Genomic DNA, 22,792 nt, shown 5'->3' on the forward strand with positions numbered 1-22,792 from the left:
TATATTAGATCTTTCAAGCATATCTTCTTTGATAGACATATATATCGCATATATTTGCTATATATTCGATTTTTTGGATCTTAACAGCAATGCAAAGATCAGAAGTAACCCTGCCATGGCTTTGTGATTTCCCCGGGATATAAAATATTCGCGGTTTAATGAAAAATTTTGAATTTTTTCAACAAAAAAAATATGGTCTTTTTTACCTGCTACATTTTATCCGATGACCACCCAAAATGGTAGGCTTCTTCCCCGCCCTAAACTCTAGCTACATGCGAAATTCCGCGTCGATTGGTCTATAATTGCGACCTGTATAGCTACTGCAAAATCCGACAGTTTTTTAGTATTTGGTCCATTTCAACCCCTAAACATTTGGCGATCATCTCCAAAAGAAATAGGCTTCTATTCTGACCCTAACCCTACCTCCATCGTGAAGATCGGACCATAATTGCGACCTGTAGCGTGATTACAAATTAACATGGACAGACGGACAGACGGACGGACGGACATACATAGCTAGATCGACACAGCTCGGCGAGATAGGAAGATCCATTTATACTTTCCTATGTGGGAAATCAATATTTCGTGGTGTTACATAATTTTTGGCCCAATCAAACTTATAATACCCCCAACACATAGTGTTGTAGGGTATAAAAATTGGTTTTGTTTTTATTAAATTGGCAAAATTTGCAATTTTACTAAATAGTAGTTTTTTTGCCAGTAGTCGGCACCATTTTTCAATGCTCGGAATGTCTATTTGCCAGTAGTTGGCATAAATTATATTAGTAAAAAATATTATTTTGTATATTTTTTTATTTCAAATAGTATAAAATAATGCTGATGCAAAATTTTTAAATTAATTTCGTTTTTAAATAGTGTTTTGTTTAATTATCACTCTAAACCAAATATAGGTAGAAAAACAAGAATAGTATGGATTTTCAATAAAAATAAAAATGGTTTAAATAAAAAAAGAAAAAAGTACCTTTCTTATATTTGGAATTTGTGAACTGATCTTTTTCCTTTAGATAGGCAACATTTTTTTCAAAAATGCCACCGCTATCTAAAACGTATAATAGCTAATTTAAAAAAAACCTACTTAATTTAGAAAAGTTGGTCAAAAAGCACAAATAAAAGCAACTACCGACTCAAAACTATTTTTTATTTGAGTAGTTTTTAGATTATTTTTTATATTTTTCTCAAGTTTTGGTGAAATTGTTAAAAAATGATATTTTTCTAGTAATCGGAACCCTCTGCCGACTACTGGCAAATCTCTTTTTTTTCTGTTCCTAATGTCGGCATTAAATAATATAACAAAAAAAATGCTTGATTTGTATGTTTTTAAGTTATAAAATGATCTTTAGACTGTTATTTACTACTATAAAATATTTCTGATTCCAAAAGTATTAAACTTAATTTACTTAAATCGATTATTAAGTTGACGCCACCACTATTTTTTTCTTTACAAACAAGCACTTTTCTTTACAAACAAGCACTATCGCACGTTTTGGAAGACATTCACTGACGAAAATCGTTATTCTCATTGCTCATTGTTTTTTTACAGAAAGAGAGCAGAGAACACTGTTGACATTTTTTTCATTATTTGGTCAATTTTATACTTAGTTATTTAAGTTTAAATTTCAAAATTGCCGACTACTGGGACATGCCGAACTAAGGCGCACTTACCCTATGTTCGTGACCTTCTGGGACAACATTGTCATAACCAATCACTTTTACCATAACATTTTTTTTTAATTTTGTTGATATTTGTTTTGCTTTCAAATAACATTTTTACGGACAACTTTTGCTCTTAAAAATTCTCTTACAAATTCACCAATGGTCAAAGTCCTGGAAAACTTGAAAAATCAATCTTATTTTGCATGAAGTCCTTGAAAGTACTTGCAAAAATATACGCTTTCTATTTCGGAAGACTGTAGAAATCCAGTAAGGAAATGACAACATTCGGCCGGGACTGAGTATATAATGCCCTACAGAGCAGAGCTTTCCGTAGCATATATATACAGATATATAAGATAAAAAAACTGCAACAAAGTCAAACCCCAAAATATTTACATTTTTTTTTTTAATTTTGTAGAATGAAAGCAAAAATGTCGGAAATAGCATCAACTTTTAGAATAAGTTTAGATTTGTTCGAATTGATCACCTTTGTACGAATTATGGCCTTGAAACGGCCAATGAAACCATCACACGCAGCCCGAATGTTGTTCTGCGGTATTTTGGCCCATTCCCGGCGAAGAGCTTGCTTGAGGCGATCAAAACTTTGTAGTTTTAAGTGCCAACCTTGCCTTCCAAAATGAAGCGAGGAACCTCATTTTGTAACCATTCTTGGGTGGCGGGTGCTGAGTGCGATGGTGCTGAGTCCTGTTGGAATGTCTAAGGTCTGGGACCAAAATGTTTGCGTTCCCAAGGCTTTAATACACCATCCAGAATATTTTCGCGATTTTCGCCACGGTCGATTAACACGAGAGGAGAGCAACCATCGGCTGTTATGGTGGCCCACACCATCACCATGGTGGCCCACACCATGTACTGGTGGCCAACTGACGGTGCACATTTTCAGCTGACCTCTCAGGCAAGTAAACACGATCATTTTGTTTGTTTAAAAACTGCTGGACAACGAACGTTTTCTCGTCGGAGAAAACCATATTTAGCAGTTCAACACTTTGGGCCAAAATGAAGAAATTCTTTAGCTCTTTTAGAATTTCAATGGCTTTACCTCGACCTCATTTTTTAATATTTGCCGAATGGAATATTGCGATATGTGCAGCTAACGAGCCATTTCTCGGCCACTGTGACGCGAGTTTCGATCAAGTCGCTTCTTTACTTTTTGAACCATTTCTGCTGAGGTTGCTGTTTTCTAACGTCCACTTCCTTGACGTCGGGCTACGCTACCGGTATCATGGAAACGAGCGATGGTACGAAACACAAAAGATTTATTCACGAACGACTTTTTTCTGGAAAATTCTCACCAAAACACTCTTGTACGCTTGTAAACAATACAATGAGCTGTCACTGGAATAATTTTAATAGAAAAATGGCTCGTGAGCTCGGGGTAAAGCCATTGAAATTCCAAAAAGTGCAAGAACTCATTCGTTTCATTCGGGCAGCGTGTGACGGTTTCATTGGCCGTTTGAAGGCCACCTGAAAATGTGCACCTTCGGTTGACCACCAGAACTCAAGGGCGGCACATAGTGATAGTGTGGGCCACCATGACAGCCGATGGTCGCTCTACGCTTGACCGTGACATCAGAATAAATGCCAAATATTATTGCGAAAATATTCTGGAGGGTGTATTAAAGCCTTAGCCACTCAAACATTTTGACCGCAGACCTTGGACATTCCAACAGGACTCAGCACCATCGCACTCAGCACGCGATACCCAAGAATGATTACAAAATGAGGTTCCTCGCTTCATTTCCAGCGTACAATGGCCACTAAAATCTCTGGATAGCAATCCGTTGGTGTATTGTGTCTGGAGTATTTTGGAAAGCAAGGTTGGCATTAAAAAATGGGTCGATCACGTCAAGCAAGCGCTTCGCCGGGAATGGGCCAAAATACCGCAGAGCAACATTCGGGCAGCATGTGACGGTTTCATTGGCAGTGCCAAAGGTGCCCAATTCGCACAAATCTAAACTTATTCTAAAAGTTGATGCTATTTCCGACATTTTTTGTTTTCATTTAATAAAATTTAAATTCTAAATTTAAATTCTATTGAGCTTACAATCTCGTCACTTGGGTAAAAAATGTTTTTTTGTCATAGAAGTTATTTTTTAAAATAACTCCTGGGGAGAATATCCCAGACAAAAAACAAGGGAACTGATGAGGATTGGTGGCTCTTTCCGAAACCTAGGTATTCCCTGTCTTACCCCCTGGTAAACATTACCATCGTTCTCCACTAATAAACAAACGTTGTTTTTATAAAAACAACAATAAAGGGATAAGCCTGACCATTTTGCAACAACAAAATACTACGGTATCCCGAACAAACAAGCCACACTGTTCTATTTAAAAAAAAAAATAAATAAAATTATGGCGTTTGAATTTGTGGCAGTTTTTTATCTCACCCTGTATTTTCGCTTATAGCTCTTACATCTCATTACAACTCCAAAATCAGAAGAAAAATATATATATTTTTTTAATTTCATATATTAAGTAAACCAAATGAATTTAGAATTTCAAACTTGTCCCTTTAAAATCGCTTAAACATTTCTGAATATTAAATTGCCAATGACGGCATTTAAAATGCAATTAATCATTCGCATGCAGCATGCCCAACTGTTACTGCTGTCTGCAATTTCGGCTAAATATAGGAATTCTCTGCAACATACTACAACAACCACAATAGCTCACATCTTTTCAACTCTCAATGCAAGAACATATGGCTCTATTTAATCTGAAAAGCGATAAAAAATGTAATTTCTTTACTCAGGCAAGAAGAGGTGAAATTGTCAACACACTGTCAGAGTATCCTTGGCATTAAGCCTTTCTGTTGGGCCATGAAGGTGCTATGGTAAGAGATTTTTAATTTGTATCCTTTTCTTGCTTTTAATTGCAAACAAATGAAGATTTTCCGAGAAGTTAAGCTAATTTAACTGAAATTAAAATAACAAAGCAGCCAAACTCCCACCCGTAGCACATTATCTATGAGTTGTCAGACAACAGCAACAAACCGCAGATCCCCCGATCAGCATAAACAATTAGATGCTACTCGCGCCACCTCAACTACACATTTTGCGGTTTTGCTTTCATTTGGCCATGGCAGCATTGAAACCTTGAAATCGGGTTCTGGTTCGTGGAAAAGCCACAACAAAGCTATGTACATACACATGTACGTATGCTCATACCCACCAACACCGCACATTGCAGAGAGTTATTTATAAAAGCGTTTAATCGCTTTCGATATGGCGATTAAAATCTTTAGTCTTCAACAATGTATGAATACATTTAAATCGAAAACGAACAAAAAAAAAAATAAATATGTTGGTTGTCTGTAGCTATGCTATGGTTCATCTGTTTAACGGTGTGTTAAGTACACCAAAGTAAACCCAACAACAGAGAACACAGAAAATATGTTGCATATTATTGGGAAAGCACCTCCACCCCAAAATTTGAATATCATACACAACCATCCCCCAAGTTTGAACAGAAAACACGAGCAAGTCCTTGTAACCAGAGTGTGAGATCCACATTTGGCTTGTTTCTGTGGAAACACACACAAAAAACACGCGTGAACCGGAAAAGGAAGAAGGCGTGCCAAGTTATTTTGTTGTTGTTGTTTTAATTTTGGAGATTGTAACAAACGAAGTGTATGCGTGTGTGTGTATGTTTAAGACTTTTTCTTTATGATCTGATAACATACACATCCATACAACTTTTTTTTAACAAAGTTCCGACCTTCACCACCCCTCACATACACACACACTTGCTGAGCGGATGCATGCAGGATGTTGAAACACCGTTGTTCTTGATTTTCCTTTCACATGTTTCAAATAAATATTTTGTTCTTTTAGGATTTAAATTAAGGGAATAAGAATTGTTGGCAAAAATTTTTAAATATTCGACGAAGGCACCATAAAGTTTATAAGTTCTTGATAACCATAGAATTGTATTGTACTATGTCGAAAATCAAGGTAGAGTCCACATACCCTTAGCCATAAGGCAACAGAGGGTATATATCATTCGATACGGCCAAAACGTGCCTCATCGGAATAACTGTTCTAGACACTCGGTCTCTTTAGACCAAATTCGTTTCAGGACGATTTAGGGGTGTCCGTCCATTCGCCCGCCTGGTTAGTGCCCTCTCTCGAAGAGAGCATCCGATTTGGTCCATACTTGGTACATCGTAATATTATTGTGAAACTTAGTTCCAGTCGGTCCACTATCGATCCACTTCTTCTGGAACCTTCCCACAAAAATTCGAAATTTTAATTGAAAAAAAATTGCCTCATAGAAATAAACAGGATTGTTCAATTTTGTGCAAATTTTTTAGACATCAATATTTTTGTCAGTGCTAGGTCTGGTGCGAAATTGGACAACTTCGGCTCACTCAATCAAGAACCTCCCCCACAAAGTGTCAAAATTTGAAATAATTATAAGTCTTGTAAAATGTGATATAAGAGTCCGATTATCTTGAAATGTCACACAATACAAGATGTAGTGTGGAGGCTGGCTACATCAGTTCAGTCCTTCAGATACTCCCCCACAAAGAGTTAACATTTTGAATAACCATAACGCCCATAAAAGGTGAAATTAGCATCCGATTCTTTTCAAACGTGGAACATACTCATATTTCCACCAACACAAGATCTAGTATGGAAATTGAATAGATCCGCATACTCCATTAAGTACCTCCTCCACAAAGATTCAACATTTTGAATAATTATTACTTCCATAAAATGTGAAATAATAGTCTGATTGTCTTCAAGTTTTGCACATCTCAATATGTTTACACATGATCTGGTATGAAAATGAAATATGTAGGACCACTCCTTCGGGCACCTCCTCGACAAGGGGTACAAATGGTGAATAATTATATCTCGCAGAAAATGGGATTTAATTTCCCTATTCCCTTCACATTTCACATTTCAAATTATTTAATTTTTTATTAAAAAGTATCTGCTGGGAAGATGAAATATATTGGACCACTCCATTTGGTATCTCCTCTATAACGGATCAAAATTGTGAATAATTATATCTCTCATAAAATGCGAAATAAGCATTTGATTCATTTTAAACTTCAAATATTCCAATATTTATACAAACACAAGATCTCTTGTGACGATGGAATATATCGTCCACTTCTTTTGGTACCTCCACCCCTTATAGGGGTATAGGGTTTTATAGGGTTTTTTGTATAAAAAACGCACATAAAGCGAAATATTGGCCACCAATTAAAACCAATTAAAAATTGTAATAAGATGTTCAAATTTCAAAAATTTCCCAAAATATCTAATCTATCTCCCCAACTAGCGTTGCCCCCGCTTGTAGACTTAAAACTTCCTCAGGTCTTGTGATATTAAAAGTACCATTTATTCCCCAAAAATGGTCTGGAAAAATTCTATTCCTGCTTAGCAATGAATACCTTTCTAAATAATACTGTTAACATTTGTGTCTCGTACCATCAATCGTTACCGTGATGCTGGTAGCGTAGCTCGACGTCAAGGAAGTGGACGTAAGAAAACAGCAACATCAGCAGAAATGGTTCGAATAATAAAGAAGCGACTTGATCGAAACCCGCGTCGCATTGGCCGAAAAATGGCTTGTGAGCTGAACATATCGCAATATTCCATTCGACAAATATTGGAAAATGAGATCGGGGTAAAGTCATTGAAATTCCAAAAAGTGTAAGAACTTACACCGCAACAGAAAGAAGATAGACTCAAAAGACCTAAAGAATTGCTTCGCTTGGCCGAAAGTGGTGAACTGCCGAATTTGGTTTTCTCCGATGAGGAAACATTCGTTGTCCAGTAGTTTGTAAACAAACAAAATTACCGTGTTTACTTGCCAAAGAGGTCAGCTGAAAATGTGCACCTTCGTTTGGCCACCAGAACTCAAGCGCCGGCCATGGTGATGGTGTGGGTCGCCATAACAGCCGATGGCCGCTCTCCGCTCGTATTAATCGACCGTGACATCAGAATAATTGCGGAATATTATCGCGAAAATATTCTGGAGGGTGTATTAAAGCCTTGGGCACGCAAGCATTTTGGCCGCAGACCTTAGACATTCCAAAGGACTCAGTACCATCGCACCCAGCACGCGCTACCCAAGAATGGTAACAAAATAAGGTTCCTCGCTTCATTTCCAGCGCACAATGGCCACCATTATCTCCGGATACCAATCCGTTGGACTATTGTGTCTGGAGTATTTTGGAAAGCAAGGTTCTAATATTTAATGCTATTTCCGAATTTTTTTGTTTTCATTCAATAAAATTAAAAAAAAATTAAAAATTGTGGCAATTGAATTTTTTGCAGTTTTTTATCTCACACTGTATGTGATAATTTTTGGAAAATGTTGATGTATGCGTGAGATATCAGATAAAATATAAGGATGTACAAAATTCAAAGAGAATCAGACATCGAATACCAATTTTATGTAATTTGTTAATCTAAAAATGTAAACCATTTGTGGGCAAGGTACCGAAGAGATTGAGTCGATAAATTCCATATTCACATCAGATCTCTGGTTGAGAGTAATATTTAGATATGCCAAGTTTCAGAAGAATAGATGACTTGTATCGCAAGTTATGAGAGATAAAGTATTAAAAATTGTTAAATATATAGCGATGTGAGAAATTTGAAGCGAATCGGAAACTTATTTGGCATTTTTTGAGTGTCTTGGTTATTCTCAATTTGACCACTTTGTGGGGGAAGGTACCACAAAAAGTGGGCCCATTTCTATCATCCACACACCAGATCTTGTGTAAATTAAAATATTGGGATATGTGAAATCGCACTGCTTTTTTCACATTTTATGAGAGATATAAATTTCTCTAAATTTGAACCCGTTGTGGGCGATGTACCAGGAGGAGTGGACCGACATATTCCATCTTTACACGTAATCTTTTGTTGATAGAAATACTGGGATGTGCCGAATTTGAAAGTGATGGAAAGTTTATTTCGCATTTTTTTGAGAGTTATAATTATTCCAAGTTTTAACCCTTTATGGTATGGCGGAAATGGAGAATTTCCGCACCTAACATACCACAGATACAAATATTGGTATTGGCAAAATTTGCACAAAATTGGCTCATCTTTTCTTGTTCAATACGATAAATTATTTCTTTGGTAATTATACCCTACACCACAAGGTGGTCAGGGTTTTATGTATTTGTGCATTTGTTTGTAACAGGCAAAAGGAAACGAGATAGACCCATAGTTCCTTTTGATGATATGCATAGAATCACATTCTGAGTCGATTTATGCATTTGAGTCCGTCCGTCTGTCCGTCTGTCCATGTATTTTTGTAAACAAAGTACAGTTCGCATTTATTGCCCTATCCAGATGAAATTTTGCACAAATCATTTGTTTGGCCCAACGACGAACCCTATTGAAATTGGAGATAATCGGTCAAAATTTAGATATAGCTCCCATATATATCTTCGTCCGATTTGCCTTTTATTGTGCACCAAACGTATAATAATAGTCCGAATTGTATGGAATTTTGCACGTACGATCAGATTGGACCGAAAAATAAGTATGCCAAATTTTATCGAAATCGGTTCAAATATAGCTATAGCTCCCATATATATTGTTCATCCGATTTTCTATTTTTGTCCTCCGCAGCCGTACTATGCACCCTGTAACAACAATATTTGGGGAAATATATCAAATACAGCTCAGAAATACATTTGCTAAATTTTATCGAAATCGGTTCAGATTTGGATATAGCTCCCATATATAACTTCATCCGATTTACCTTTGATTGTGCACCAAACGTCTAATATTTGGCCAAATTGGATGAAATTTGGCACTTACAATCGAGTTGAGTCTAGAAGCTAGTATGTCAAATTTGGTGATGATCGGTTCAGATATAGCTATAGCTTCCATATATGTTATTCATCCGATTTTTTATATTTGTTACCCACAACCGTAATATACACTCCGTAACAACGATATTCAAAGAAATATATCAAATACAGCTCAGAAATATCTTTTCCAAATTTTATCAAGATCGGTTCCGATTTGGATATAGCTCCCATATATATCTTTATCCGATTTCAAATTAATTGTGCACCAAATGGGCAATACAATTCCGAATTTAAAAGATACAAATGCTTCGGCATATTTAGTCCTTTGAACTTTAAATTATAATTATAATCATAGCGTGTATGATTGAATTCTCCCATAAAAACTTCTAATTGTTATGTGGAGCTCTACTAAATTAGCAAAGTGGTGTAGGGTATCATAAGACTTTCTTTACTGTTTTTTTTTTTTTTTTTGGATATTTTTCATCCCTCTCTCTCTCTCTCTCTCTCTCTCTCTCTCAAATTGGCCTTAAGTATATAAAAAGAATACGCACTTATTAAAGTACCCTTTGGCCACATTATGACAATGAAGTATGTACATATGTCCATACATATGTATGGACAAAAAACGCCATAATATATTTTCAATTTTACCTTCACGTGTATACAGTACTGTTTGATTACTGATCCCTTAAAAATACAAACAAACTCTCAAAAAATACTCAAAATAATTGGTCTTATCCGTCCATTCACTAACATGCACTACAACCCTTGGTTGGTTGACGAATGATGGTATTCATATCCAACAAAATTGTAAAAGGAATGGAAACGAAACCACCTTATAATACTACAGCTTACTTATGAAGCGGTATCGTAGATACGGACAATGGAAAAAACACCTGGAAGTAAAAAAAAACATTGCTTGTGTCATTGTTGTTGTCCGACTTGTACAGACATTCTTCATTCATTCATCTGTTCGGTCGTCGGCCATTGTTAAAAAAAAAACACAAACAAAAAAACATCTACCTTTGCGGTGTGTCTATATGTATTATAGATGGGTGTGTACTAACATATTCGTCAAACATGAGGATAGACTTGCATGTCATAGATTAGAATTTCCTAAGATTACCCATGTGGACATGCAAAATTGTATGTAGACTTTTAAGAATGATAGCTTCAGATAGAAGATGAAATGTCTTAGGAAGCATTAGCTTATAAGCAGCGTTGTGGGATTTACTTTTTGGGACATATAAGAACATATTAATGTAAATTCGGAAAGTTTTAGATTTTATACATTAGGCAGATTTTTTCGTGAATATTTCAAATCAAAATTTCTTATACAATGTCAAGAGGTTAAATATTCTGATATTTTTTTTTAAAAAAAGGCAAAATATTTGACATTTTTATCATCCATAGATCGGACACCAAAAACTTAGTCCCTGGTCTATCTTAACCAACCAGTAAAAGCTTTACGTAAACAAAGAAAAACCAGACAGTTGAAATTGCTATTTGTTGTGAATAAAAATCTGAGAATATTTATATCTTTGGTTTTTTCTCCAAATAGCTGCATAATTATTTCCTTGAAACTATGAATGGACCTCTGAAACGGTGTTGGATTGCGTGTCTGTCCAGTACGTCCAGACTATGTATTCCACTTTTTTTGGAGAAGTTCGTGTTCAGTCTAGCAGTAAATTAAAAGAAAATGCGGCAACGAATATAATTTGAAAACACGAACAGGGAAAAACTTCTATACCCTTCATAATTGGTAACAGTATATTTGTTGGTAGTGAAAAAAAAAAAAACAGAATGAACCAACAAGAAAAAATACTGGCGTGTTTCCGTGGACTTTTTATTTCTTTTGATTTTTTTCTGATATTATTTCCTATGATCTTTTGAAACACGTCATTTTGTTTTGAGGCATCTTGAAAACACACACAAAAAACAACAACATAAAATATGGAGAAATATACATAAAATATTCAAAAAAAAAACTCCAAAGAAATCCAAAACGCCCGATAAAGAATACACCAAATATGGAAGCAGAAATTGTGAATGAAAAAAGAAGAAAAGTTTCAGGTAGAAAAAATGTTATCTTAATCGTCCATGCCCCCCTTAGGCAAACAACAAAAAAAAAAAACGCGAGGCAAAAAACATAGGCCACAATTATAGTGGCAACAATAATAAATATTGGCTTTATTGCCGAAAGGAAATGAATTTTAAAATGGTCTACAAAAGACAAACCCCAAAAAGAAATGAACGTTTTTTTTTTCGTTATGGACATTGAAAAATATTGTTTAACCCATTGTGAACCGCGGTCCTCATTTAGTGAACGAATTTTTGATATTGCCCTTTTGCTGTCGTATACATACCCCCATCCTATAAATGTCTAGTCAATCTTCAGTTCCATATATTGACAAATTTCTTAAAAATAATTATAACAAATAAAAAAAAGTATCGGTCGGTTTTGCCGACAGATATATACCCTCAGCCAATGTTCGATTATTTAAAAATATGTTTTAAAAAAAAATCAAACATTTATATCCAATTTATGGGAAATCATAAATTCCATCTCATGTTTCTTGTTGAAAGACATATATTTAGATAAAGCAAGTTGTAAAGAATCGCTGAGTTGTTTCGCAATTTTTGACAGATAAATGTAATGAAAATTTTGACCCTTTGTGGGTGAGGTACCAGAAGGTGTTCGCAGACAACAGATTTTGTGTTAGCAAAAATGTTGGTTTCTGTGAAATTTAAAGAGAGTTGGATGCCTATTTCGCATTCTTGTGGGGCAAGTACCAAAAATTGGTCCGATCTCTACCATCTTTATAACAGATCTTGTGTTGATGGAAATATTGAGATGTACCAAGTCTCGTATGCAATCGGACGTTGATTTCGCTTTTTATGAGTTTCATGGATATTCAAAATTTTGAGCCTTTGTAGGGGAGGTACCAAATGGAGAGAATCGATATATCCCATCTTCACAACACATCTAGTGTTAACAAAAATGTTTGTATATATGAAACATAACGAGAACCTGATGCTTATTTCGGATTTTATAAACTTTTTGGTTATTCAAAACTTTCACCCTTTGTGGGGGAGGTACCAGAAGAAATGGTCCGATCTCTACCGTGTTTATAAGAGATCCTGTGTTGATAGTAATATTGAGATGTGCCAAGTCTAAATGGGATCGGATGTTAATTTCGCGTTTTATGAGCTTAAAAATTATTCAAAATTTCGACCTTTTGTGGGGGAGGTCCCAGTAGGAGTGAACCAATATACTACATCTTAACACTAGATCTAGGGACAATAAAATTATTGGAATGTGTGAAATTTGAAGACAATGGGACTCTTACATCACATTTTATAAGAGTTGTAATTATTCAAAATATTTACCCTTTGTGGGGGAGGTACTTGATAAAGTGACCGATATTGTCCATTTGTGCACCTGACCTAGAACTGACGCAAATATTAGGATTCGCAAAGTTGGGGCAAAATCGGATTATCGTTTCTCTTGTTGTGCAGAAAATATATTTTTTGAAAATTTCGACCTTTTACTAGAATATTGCCCATCTCCGAACTCGATCTAAGTTTGACAAAAATATTACGATGTACCAAGTTTGGACCAAATTGGGTACTGATATATACCCTCTCTAGCCATATGGCTGAGAATATAGAAAATTATATTTTTTTAATTTAATATTATTTTTTTTACGAAATAAAATTAAAACATTAATGCATATAATTGTAAAGGGTTTCCTAAATATTAACAATTTAAGATATAAAACTAATCATTCTAAAAATTTTTAAATTTTCAAGAATTATATTTCATTTTAGCAAAACTGAATTGTTATACCCTACAACACTATGTGTTGGGGGTATTATAAGTTTGATTGGGCCAGAATTTATGTAACACCTCGAAATATTGGTTTCCCATATAGGAAAGTATATATGGATCTTCCTAGCTCGCCGAGCTGAGTCGATCTAATTTGTAATCACGCTACAGGTCGCAATTATGGCCCGATCCTTACGAAATTTTGCACGAAGGTGGGGTTAGGGTCAGAATAGAACCCTATTTCTTTTGGAGATGATCGCCAAATGTTTAGGGGTTGAAATGGACCTATACAGGTCGCAATTATAGACCAATCGCCGCGAAATGTAGCTAGAGTTTAGGGCGGGGAAGAAACCTACCAATTTGGGTGATCATCGGATAATATTTAGCGGGTAAAATATACCATATCTTTTGTGTTCAAAATTTTTTATTAAACCGCGAATATTTTAAATCCCGGCGAAATCACAAAGTCATGACAAGGTTACTTCTGACATTTACATTGATGTTAACATCCAACAAAACGGATATATAGCAAAATATGTGCGATATATATGTTTATCAAAGAAGATATGCTTGAAAAATATCTTATATGTCGAGAACGGCTGAACTGATTTCGACAGTTCTCATTAATTCAGAATGGCCTCTTGGCAGGAAAGAAAAAATGTCTAAAAAATCGCGTAAAATATCTCTCTAAAGATGAAAATATTGATTTTCTAACATTTTCTCATATTTTTTCAATTTTGTCATATTTTTGACATATTTTCATTTTGAATTAAACATTTGGTAACATTTCTACAGCTAACAAAACTAAGTAGTTAGGATATCAGGATATCATATAAAGATCGCATTTATGGCCCGATCCTTACGAAATTTAGCATGGGGATAAGATGAGGGTCAGAATAGAAGCCTACTCTTTTTGGAGATAATCGCCATATATTTAGGGGTTGAAATGGAACAAAAAGTGCAAAATTGTCAGCAGGTCGTAATTAACGTCCGATCCTCACGCACATTTGAATGGGGGTTACCGGACATTGCAAAAGCCAAGCAGTTTTGGATGGCCATCCAAAAATATTCAATGTGTGAATAGCTTGCCAACTTTTGTAGACAAAATACGAAAATGTCCATTCCAGTGGCTTTTTGGAGAATTCACAAACACAGGAAAGACGCACTTCTGACTATTTCATTAACGCTGATTTCGTTGAAGAATATAGTCAAAATGTCTGTATCTCATATAGATGCGTTTCAGTCAAAAACCAATAATAAATGTTAATCTTTTGCCACTTCTGATAGATTATAGGTCTTTGGGAAATATTGGTTCCAGATCTAGGGAGACCATTTACGTGCAACATCTACCAATAAATTGGAAATGAGCAAATTAGTTAAAGCTGCTATTATTCGAAAATTAGAAAACGAAACCTGATGGTTTTCTTTTATTATTTATCACAATATCTTGTGGAATTCTTTCGAGTATCTCGCCTATATAAACTGTATCGTTTATTATAGTGTTGTATGGTATTCAACGGTCGGCCCCGCTCGACTGTAGCCTTTGCTTACTTGTTTTCTATAGACTGTAATTTTCAAAAAAAATATCTCTTTCTTTAAACCAAAATATTTGCCACAACATAATGAATGCATTATTTCTTCTTTAAATTATTTGCCAATTAGTTATTAGTTACCAAAAAACAACCATTCCATGTACTTACTTATGGCATTATCAGCTGAAAAGAAAAAGAGAAACCAAAACAAAATTACATTAGAATATTTCTTCATAGATTTTGTGCATTTTGTGAAAATAAATGTATTAATTTTAAAGACGTCTTAAATAAATCTCATAAATTTTGCATGCTTAAATAACCAATAAAATAATGCTGTTGAAGCAGGAGAAATAAAGAAAAAACAGGCAGGTAGACAACGATTTACCGGTGTGAATGTCCTTCGCCTGCTATGCCATTTAAATATGAGACGCAGCTGTAACACCGTTAAAGAGGAAGCGAACCGCGGTGTTGAAATCTATAAATTTTTCGTGACTTTATTACAAACGACTTTTTGATACACAATTTGTGTGTATGTCTGCCGGTTGACATGTTAAAAGTCCATAAAAATATCTTATAAATATTCTTCGTGGGATTCTATTTTTTTTGTCTTATTCAGATGTCTTGCGATTTATGCGATTGTGATGGAAATTGTACCATAGGACAGTTTTTTTCTATTGAACGGTTACAGATTTAGTTTAGTAAAAATTGGTGTCTTGTTAGTAAAACTGAATAATCATTTTATTATATTCCTTGAAAAAAAATAAAATATTTTAAAGACCAGAAAAAATCATATTGGTTTGTAGAGAATATTAAACACGGTAATTGTCTTCAAACTATTTAGATTTCAGAAGATTTCAATAGTTTACTGTCTCAGTTATGGTGATTAGAAAATCTGTTTCATTTCGTTAAGAAAAATGTTGTATGAGAATATTAACAAGTTAAAAAGCAGTAAGTTCGGCCGGGCCGAACTTGTAATACCCTCTACCATTTGCAACGAATTTGGAAATTTTTAAAAAATAAAATCCTTAAAAAATTCTGTTAAAATTTTAAAAATACCGAATATAGCCGTTATATTGGGGTCTATACGACGTGGACATACATAGGCATTGTTTGTCATAAGCCATTACCATATTCAAATTCGAAACTTGAAATAAACGGTGAATAATGTAGCTAAAATCATCAAATCCTTATCCTTATATACGATATTATAAGGAGGTGCCGTTAAATTGGAGCTGTGCGAAGACCTGGACCAGTATAAACAATTTTCTGTCTCAGGCTGTAGCATCCATTACAAACTTCAAATACCACATCTCAAACAATTTCGATGGGTATTGTACCAAAAATCGTCAAAATACCGAATATAAGGAGGTACTGATATATGGGGCCTATACGAAGACCTAGACCCGCACAGACAATTTTCTGTCACAGACTGTAGTTCCAATAACGAACTTCAAATACTTCAAATATCAAATTTGAAACAATTCCCGTGAATAATGTCGCTAAAATCATCAAAATACCGAATATCGGGAGGTACCGTTATATGGGGGCTATACGAAGACGTGGACCTACACAGACAATTTTCCGTCTTAGGGTATAGTATCCATTTTGAACTTCAAATACCAAATTTGAAACAATTCCCGTAAATAATGTCGCTAAAATCATCAAAATACCTAATATAGGGAGGTACCGCTATATGGGGGCTATATGAAAACGTGGACCTACATGGCCCATTTACGAACTTAACCTGCCTACTGGAAAAATAAACATGTGTGCAAAATTTTAGCCATCTATCTCAATTCATTCGAAAGATAGCGTGATTACAACAGACAGACGGACAGACAGACGGACATGGCAAAATCGTCTTAGAATTTTACGCTGATCAAGAATATATATACTTTGTTGAGTCTGACATGAGTATTTCGAGGAGTTACAAACGGAATGACAAAGTTAATATACCCTCCATAGTATGGTAGAGGGTATAAAAAAAGTTTTACAACCGTTAAAATTATTATTTTTGACCTTATTTTCAAAGAGGATTACTGATATCGGATACGCCTTTTTATACCCTTCACCATAGTATGGAGGGTGTATAAAGTTCTTGATCAGCATAAAATTCTATTTCGATTTAGCGATGTCCGTCCGTCTATCCGTCTGTTCGTCTGTGGAAACTCTAGCTTCCGAACAAAATGAAGTAGGTTGATAAAATTTTACTCAAAAGTATATTATGTCTGCAGGACTTTTGGTAAGGGTTAATGGGCCATGTAGGTTCACGTTTTGGCATATCCCCCATATAACAGTACCTCCCGATATTCGGTATTTTGATGATATTCGCGACATTATTCACCGGAATTCTTTCCAATTTAGTATTTGAAATTGGTAATGGATACTACAGCCTATGAAAAATTGTCTGATAATTGTCTGTGCAAGTCCAGGTTTTGGTATATATAATAGTACCTCCCCATAATAATAGTGCCTCCCTATATTCGACATTTTGATGATGCAGGTCCACTTCGTCGTATATACCCTAAAAAAAACGGCTACATTCATACATATTAACAGAATTGGTAATGAATTTTATTTTACGATTTTTAAACTCTATTTTTTTATAAATATATCGCGACAGCAACTTTAATTTCTAGACCAATTACTAGCAAAATACATAAATCGTGCCTAGGGATCTTTCGGAAATAATCGAAGATCCCTGCAAAAATAAATTTATCCTATACTTTATGCCAAAATATATCTAATAATATGTTTCAAATAATATTCCAAAATACAAAGAACTTTTTCCTTTTTCAACATTTTAGTTTTGTTGCAGAAAATCATCATCATTTTCTAGGGGTTGTCTAGATTTTGTGCTTTTTTTATTTATTTTTGGAGCTTAATATCCTCAGTATTCCTTAAATTTGGTATTTGGAGTTCCTAAAAGGTTCCACCTTATCTGGCATATTTGGCATATATCAATAATTTTATTCATTTCATAAGAGACATTTTATAATTTTTGAATAATGCTAAAATTTGCGTGATGTACCAGATATAGTGGAGCAAAGTATACCACTTCTCTAATTGGTTATTCAAAATATTGACCCCTTTGTGGGGAAGTTACTAGAAGGATTTGTCCGATACATTACATCTTTACACCTGATCTTGTGCTTATGGAAATATTGGGATATTTCGAGTTCCAAAGTAATCGAATGCTCGTTCGCGTTTTTTCCTGACCCTGTTGTAGGGGAGGTACCAGACGGAAGGTTCCCTTCTATCCGTTTGTTATACCAGATCTTGTGTTGGAAGAAATATTAAGATGTATAAATATAAAATAGTTATAATTACCAGACGGTTATATAGTTATAATTACCCCAAATTTTGACCTTTGTGGAAGAGGTACTTTTTGGAGTGGTTGCATATTGGATTTGCGAAATTTACAAAAAATTGGATGATTTTTTATTATTAAATGAAGTAAATTATTTTCTTTTTTCTAACTTTTTGTTGGGAAGGTACTAGAAGGAGTGGGACGATATTGCCCATCTCCTTACTCGACCAAAGTTTGATAATAATATTACAATGTACCAAGTTGGGATAAAATGGGATAATCTCTTCGAGAGTTATCGTGCAAACCAGCCAGACAGACAGGCCAACGGACACCCCTAGATCCACCCCAAATATCCTGAAAAGGATTTGGTTTAATGAGACCTAGGGTTTCACCATCTGCAGCCATATGACTGAGGGTGTAAAAATGTAACTTCAAATTGTGAAGGGTATTAAAGGATCATCATGGGCAACTGAGAACATATAGCTTGCTCCAATTAGAGTGATGCAATGCTTGAGGACTTTTTCTGGGAATTTGAGACGAACATAACCATTTATTAAGAACATATAGCTTGCTCCAATTAGAGTGATGCAATGCTTGAGGACTTTTTCTGGGAATTTGAGAATAAAACCACTCCACTACCATAAGCCCTGATCGTCTCTGTGGAAATGTTTGACCAAAAATTTAAAAAAAAAAAAAATAACTTTTTGTCATATTTCCGAAATTTGTTGTGGGAATCTAAGTTTGAGCATAGGTTCACTTTTGCTGGAACCTAAAACCCAAAAAAACGCACATCTTTCCTCTACTTTTCGACTTATTAAGCCTTATTTTTGTTATAACATAAAATAATCAATAAGTTAGTTCGTTTTTAAGTATTTATTCTTCTAAAATTTAAAATGTAACATTTGCAAAACATGCAATATTTCTAACAAATGGCTTATGGACCCACAAATAACATTCCAACAAAATCTTAATTTAGGGATTTATCGTTATAGACCTGAATGTGTGAAGATATATGTAGTTGTAATTTTGGAAATTCTGAAATTCATGCTTTAAACATTGGGTATGGTCCTTACAACTTTTGGGACGTATATATTTAAAGAGTCTAAATATGCACTGATATATCCAGAATAAGTTAGTAAAAATCCCCTTACAATTCAATCCGTTTTGTCAAACATATCCATAGAACCGGGTTTTATACAACTCTAAGGAAATGCATAAATAACAAAGCAAAAAAAGAAAGAATTCTATATCCTCCCATTCAAGTGAATAAATTCTAAAATATATTTTCCCATTGCCAAAGAAAAAGACAACACACAACGATCACACCTTTATAGAATTCGATTACAAAGAAAATATTTACGCACCCACCCTCCAACGCTATTGCCACGGCTGGCAATCGAAGGCACTACACAAATTCTACCTTTTTAAAAAGTCAACAGAAGAAAAAAACTTACAAAGCGGAAGCCATGGCAAACGGCTCATGTTATTTAAGTTTCCTGTCATTTCAAGCGCCAGCATCCTTAACGGATATAAACGGCATAACTTGCAAACCAACCGCATGCCGGGTTCTTGCATTACACATTGACTGGTTGGTTGGTGGAGAAGTGTGTCTTTGGTTGCAAAACACCCATAAATTCTTGAAATTGTGTTAGAGATATGCAAAATACATTTTTCCTTTGCCGTCTTCGTTTACGCAACAAAAAAAAAGTTGAAAAAATATAAAGCATAGATAAAACTAAAGTTCAACTTTAAACAAATTACTGAGAAAAAGAACTGCTCTCAAGCCAGTGGCTTTTCTTCATGCCATTATTTGTTGGTTTAGATAAAACTTGAGTCTTTGAAAGTGCAATTATTAACCCTGAGAGTTTGTGGTGTCCTCTACTCAAAAACAACAACTACTACATAAACTAAGAAAGTTTGGTTCAAAGTTTTCTTATTTCGAAAATGCTTGACCAAAAGTTAATACCAACAACATATGTATTGGCCAAGTGGAAACTTCCGTTGAGAGTTGAAGTTAAAGTTTTTCGAAGGCAAAAGAAAACGACAGAAAGAAAAACCAGTAAAGAAAGTCTTAAAATCGGGCGGGGCCGACTTTATGATACCCTACACCACTTTGCTAATTTAGTAGAGCTCCACATAACAATTAAAAGTTTTTATGGGAGAATTCAATCATACACGCTATGATTATAATTATAACTTAAAGTTCAAAGGACTAAATATGCCGAAGCATTTGTATCTTTTAAATTCGTAATTGTATTACCCAGTTGGTGCACAATTAATTTGAAATCGGATAAAGATATATATGGGAGCTATATCCAAATCTGAACCGATCTCGACAAAATTTGGCAAAGATATTCCTGAGCTGTATTGATATATTTCCCTGAATATCGTTCTTACGGAGTGCATATTACGGCTGTGGGTAACAAATACAACAAATCGGATGAACAATATATATGGGAGCTATAGCTATATCTGAACCGATCTTCACCAAATTTGACATACTAGCTTCTAGACTCAATTCGGTCGTAAGTGCCAAATTCCATCCCATTTGGACAAATATTAGACGTTTGGTGCACAATAAAAGGTAAATCGGACGAAGTTATATATGGGAGCTATATCCAAATCTGAACCGATCTCGATAAAATTTAGCAAATGTATTTCTGAGCTGCATTTGATATATTTCCCCAAATATTGTTGTTGCAGAGTGCATATTACGGCGGCGGTGGACAAAAATAACAAATCGGATGAACAATATATATGGGAGCTATAGCTATATCTGAACCGATTTCGATCAAATTTGGCATACATATTTTCAGACCTAATTTGGGTGTATATGCAAAATTCCATACAATTCGGGCTGATATTACACGTTTGGTGCACAATACAAGGCAAATCGGACGAATAAATATATGGGAGCTATATCTAAATTTTTACCGATTATTTCCAATTTCAATAGGGTTCGTCCTTGGGCCAAACAAATGATCTGTGCAAAATTTCATGTGGATCGGGCAATAAATGCGACCTGTACTTTGTTTACAAAAATACATGGACAGACGGACGGACAGACGGACGGACGGACGGACAGACGGACGGACGGACAGACGGACGGACGGACATGCATAAATCGACACAGAATGTGATTCTATGCAGATCATCAAAAGGAACTATGGGTCTATCTCGTTTGCTTCTGCCTGTTACAAACAAATGCACAAAGACATAATACCCTGACCACCTTGTGGTGTAGGGTATAATGAAGAATGTACAGTTTTTATACAACAAACAATCAACAACTAACAATTTGGCAAAAATATGACCAACCAGAAAAACAACAACAGCCGGAAATATGAACTCCCTGAAGAGGGCAAATTTATTTAAGGCCAATAGGAAGATATATACACAGTATATACATACGTCTATGTGTATGTCTATCCAGACATTTATTATGAGCAGTCATCACTTGTCTGGCACTTGATTTTATAAGTTTTATGGAGTGTCGTTTCGCTTTGTCTAGTAGTTGCTTGGCGAAATATGTGTTGCCAAAAAAAAAAAAAAAACAACAGCATAAAAATTATGTACCCAGTCATGTGTGTTATCTCAAGGCTATGGGAGTAAGTTTAAATATTTATTTAAGGTGGGTTACAATATTAAACATTTGATATTGTATTATGTAGGAAATATATAACACAGAACAAAAAAAAAAAAAACTGTAAGTTTGGCCGGGCCGCTCTTTGAATCCCCTCCAACATTTGGAACGAATTTGACAATTATCAAAAAAATCCGTTAAAAATTATGTTAAAATTTTAAAAATACCGAATGTAGCCGTTATATTAGGGCCTATACGACGACATGGACCTCCATAGGTAACTTTTGTCATAAGCCATTATAATATTCCAGTACGAACCTTAAATAAAGAATTCGGTGAATAATGTAGCTAAAATCATCAAAATACCGAATATCGGGAGGTACCATTATATGGGGACGTGGACCTGCACATACAATTTTCTGTGATAGGGTGTAGTATCCATTACGAACTTCAAATACCAAATTTGAAATAATTCCGGTGAATAATGTCATCATCATCATCAAAGTACCGGTAAAAGGGAGGTACCATTATATGGAGGCTATACCAAAATGTGGACTTACATGACGTTTTCAATACCAAAAGTCATGCAGACATAATACACATTTGAGTAAAATTTTATCAAGCTATTTCATTCCGTTCGGAAGCTAGAGTGATTTCCGCAGAAAAACGGACATCGCTAAATTCGACATAGAATTTTATGCTGTTCAAGAATATATATACTTTGTGGGGTCTAGAATGTATATTTCGAGGTGTTAAAAACGGAATGACATCTTAATATACCCTCCATACTATGGTGGAGGGTATAAAAATAATATTATGAAAAATACGACTAGGACCATCAAAATATGAATAATTAAAATATTATTGTAACTATAAAGTCAAAATACCAATCTGATTTGAATTTTTTTATTTATTGAGATCCAATAATCAACAAGATAAAAAGCAGTAAGTTCGGCCGGGCCGAACTTTTAATACCCTCCACCATTTGCAACGAATTTGGAAATTTTTAAAAAATAAAATCCTTAAAAAATTCTGTTAAAATTTAAAAAAAAAA

At 34.8% G+C, this 22,792-nt stretch overlaps 1 protein-coding gene across 2 annotated transcripts in view; it reads right to left on the reverse strand.

Moving 5' to 3' along the window:
- LOC101893281 (homeotic protein proboscipedia) overlaps window positions 1-22,792 on the reverse strand; it is a 155,181-nt gene that overhangs the window by 63,798 nt on the left and 68,591 nt on the right. For both annotated transcript variants that reach the window (XM_059128646.1, XM_059128645.1), the window contains exon 3: window positions 15,014-15,028. In XM_059128646.1, the coding sequence (XP_058984629.1) occupies window positions 15,014-15,028 (15 nt within the window). The remainder of the gene's footprint in view (window positions 1-15,013; window positions 15,029-22,792) is intronic.

The sequence above is a fragment of the Musca domestica genome, unplaced genomic scaffold (assembly GCF_030504385.1).
Source record: "Musca domestica strain aabys unplaced genomic scaffold, Musca_domestica.polishedcontigs.V.1.1 56, whole genome shotgun sequence".
Classification (NCBI taxonomy): Eukaryota; Metazoa; Arthropoda; class Insecta; order Diptera; family Muscidae; genus Musca; species Musca domestica.